This window comes from Coenobita brevimanus, chromosome 56 (genome assembly GCF_032717465.1).
Source record: "Coenobita brevimanus isolate Jiangsu-jjx chromosome 56, ASM3271746v2, whole genome shotgun sequence".
Classification (NCBI taxonomy): domain Eukaryota; kingdom Metazoa; phylum Arthropoda; class Malacostraca; order Decapoda; family Coenobitidae; genus Coenobita; species Coenobita brevimanus.
Window position 1 is genome coordinate 40560653 of NC_137009.1, and position 2171 is coordinate 40562823.

The 2171-nt window shown below is 42.3% G+C and overlaps 1 protein-coding gene across 1 annotated transcript in view; it reads right to left on the reverse strand.

The window, feature by feature from the left end:
• nahoda (DOMON-like domain-containing protein nahoda) overlaps nucleotides 1-1887 on the reverse strand; it is a 73684-nt gene extending 71797 nt beyond the window's left edge. Inside the window, exon 1 of the mRNA XM_080273923.1 lies at nucleotides 1740-1887. Coding sequence (XP_080130049.1) covers nucleotides 1740-1887 — 148 coding nt within the window. The remainder of the gene's footprint in view (nucleotides 1-1739) is intronic.
• Between the last annotated feature and the right edge of the window lie 284 nt (nucleotides 1888-2171).

The following is a 2171-nucleotide window of genomic DNA, read 5'->3' on the forward strand; positions in this document are numbered from 1 at the left end:
ATACACATACGCACACAGATAACACACATACTCAAACACACACACACACATACACGACACATAAGGTACCGGTACACACAGATCCTCCATACACTTACGTACACACACACATACACATACACACATAACTCATATAATTACATTGGTCTTCACATAGAGTTGTCCCACAGAAACAGCTCTCTCTCTCTCTCTCTTCATTTTCCTTTACCCTTCTTTTTATACAATGTGAGAGAGAGAGAGAGAGAGAGAGAGAGAGAGAGAGAGAGAGAGAGCAACCTTGAATACCAAATATCACAGGCAAAACAGGTATACTTCAACGTGTGTGTGTGTGTGTGTGTGTGTGTGTGTGTGTGTGTGTGTGTGTGTGTGTGTGTGTGTGTGTGTGTGTGTGGATTTGGGGAAAGTACTGGTATGTATGTATGTGCATATGAATGTAAATATGGATGTGTGTATGCCTGTGTGCGTAAGTTCTAAATATAAATACATAATAGATAGATTGATGGATAGACAGATAGATAGATTGATAGACAGATATAGATACAATAGATTGACTGGTAAATATGTGACCGATAGATGTAGTAAATGACACACACAGTCATAAACGCACACAGTATCACAGAAACAGAACACACACACACACACACACACACACACACACACACACACTGAACACCTTACCATCTCATCACCACAATACCTCCCTGTCCAAAAATATATATATATAAAAGACACACACACACGAAAAACTGTGTTAGTGTAGAACAATGAGTCGTTATAAACTGTGCTACTGTTATGTTAGTGTTATGGCCCCGTAATAACATAACATATAACAAAGGAGAACAACTGTACCGTACTGGCCGTCTCACTCCACGCCTTGGGTTCTTTTTTTTCTCTTTTAATTCCTATTTCTCTTACTAAGCTTCTGTTTTGACTCTCTCTCTCTCTCTCCTATTTATATATGTATGTATGGACACATAAATAGATTGATAGATAGATAGAAAGATAGATATTTCCTTCCTCTTCTCACCCCTCGAAACCTTTCCTTCTCTCCTGCTCAGATCTTCTCTCTTTCTCCCTTCCTCTCCCCCCAGCCCTCCTTCACTCTTCCCCCTTCCAAATCTCTCCTCACCCTCCTCTCTCTCTCTCTCTCTCTGCCATCTAAACATTTCCTTCTACCTGGTATCCTTCTCAGACCATCTCTCTCTCTCCCTCTCCACTCCTTCACCCTCCTCCCTCCCTCTCTCTCCTTTACCCTCCCTCCCTCCCCCGCCCCCCAGATCGAAGCCAGAGGAATGCCTAGACGTGGAGTGTTGGGTTGTATTTCCACACATCAGTACTGCATAAAAGGCTACACCATTACTATTACGCCATTATTAGTTCCAAAGCCATGACGCTCAAGAGATTCTGGTGTGTGTGTGTGTGTGTGTGTGTGTGTGTGTGTGTGTGTGTGTGTGTGTGTGTGTGTGTGTGTGAAGGTACGGAATGGCACAATAATAACAATAACAGGAACAAATAATAATAATAATAATAATAATAATAATAATAACAATAAATCAACCCTAACTCCTTCCCAAGATATAGGTTAGGTAGAATCCAGAAACAAAGAATATCATCATCATCATCATCACCACCCTGCCAAACTGTAGATCATAAATACTGCCTATCTGCCAGTAGTAATAGTAGTAGTAGTAGCAGTAATAATACTTCCACTACTACTAACACCCACCACAATCACTTACCTTTGGGCATGCCACAAGGAGCCTGGGTTCGGAAGGAGTCTAGGAAATCCAGATCGTATTTTCGTGCTGGTGGGAAGGTGAGCGCGACGTGGGCCCCCACCCTCACCACCACCACCACCACAGTCACCACCACACCCAACCAGCTCATTACCGAGGTCATTTTCACCGCCTAAGTCACTGTCCCGCCACCATCACACTGCAAAGGAAAATGAGGAGGGTTAGTTTGTCATTACCACCACCATCATCATCACACCAAACACACTCATTATCCAAGTCATGTTCACAGATACCAGTCACTTCCACCACCATCACACTGCAATACAACTCTGAACACTTGTCCATTCACTATCCATCAATCACCAATTAGTATGATATAAACTAATTGATTTCCGTCCCAATTTAGCCTATTACTGTTACCTAATGCCAGAATAA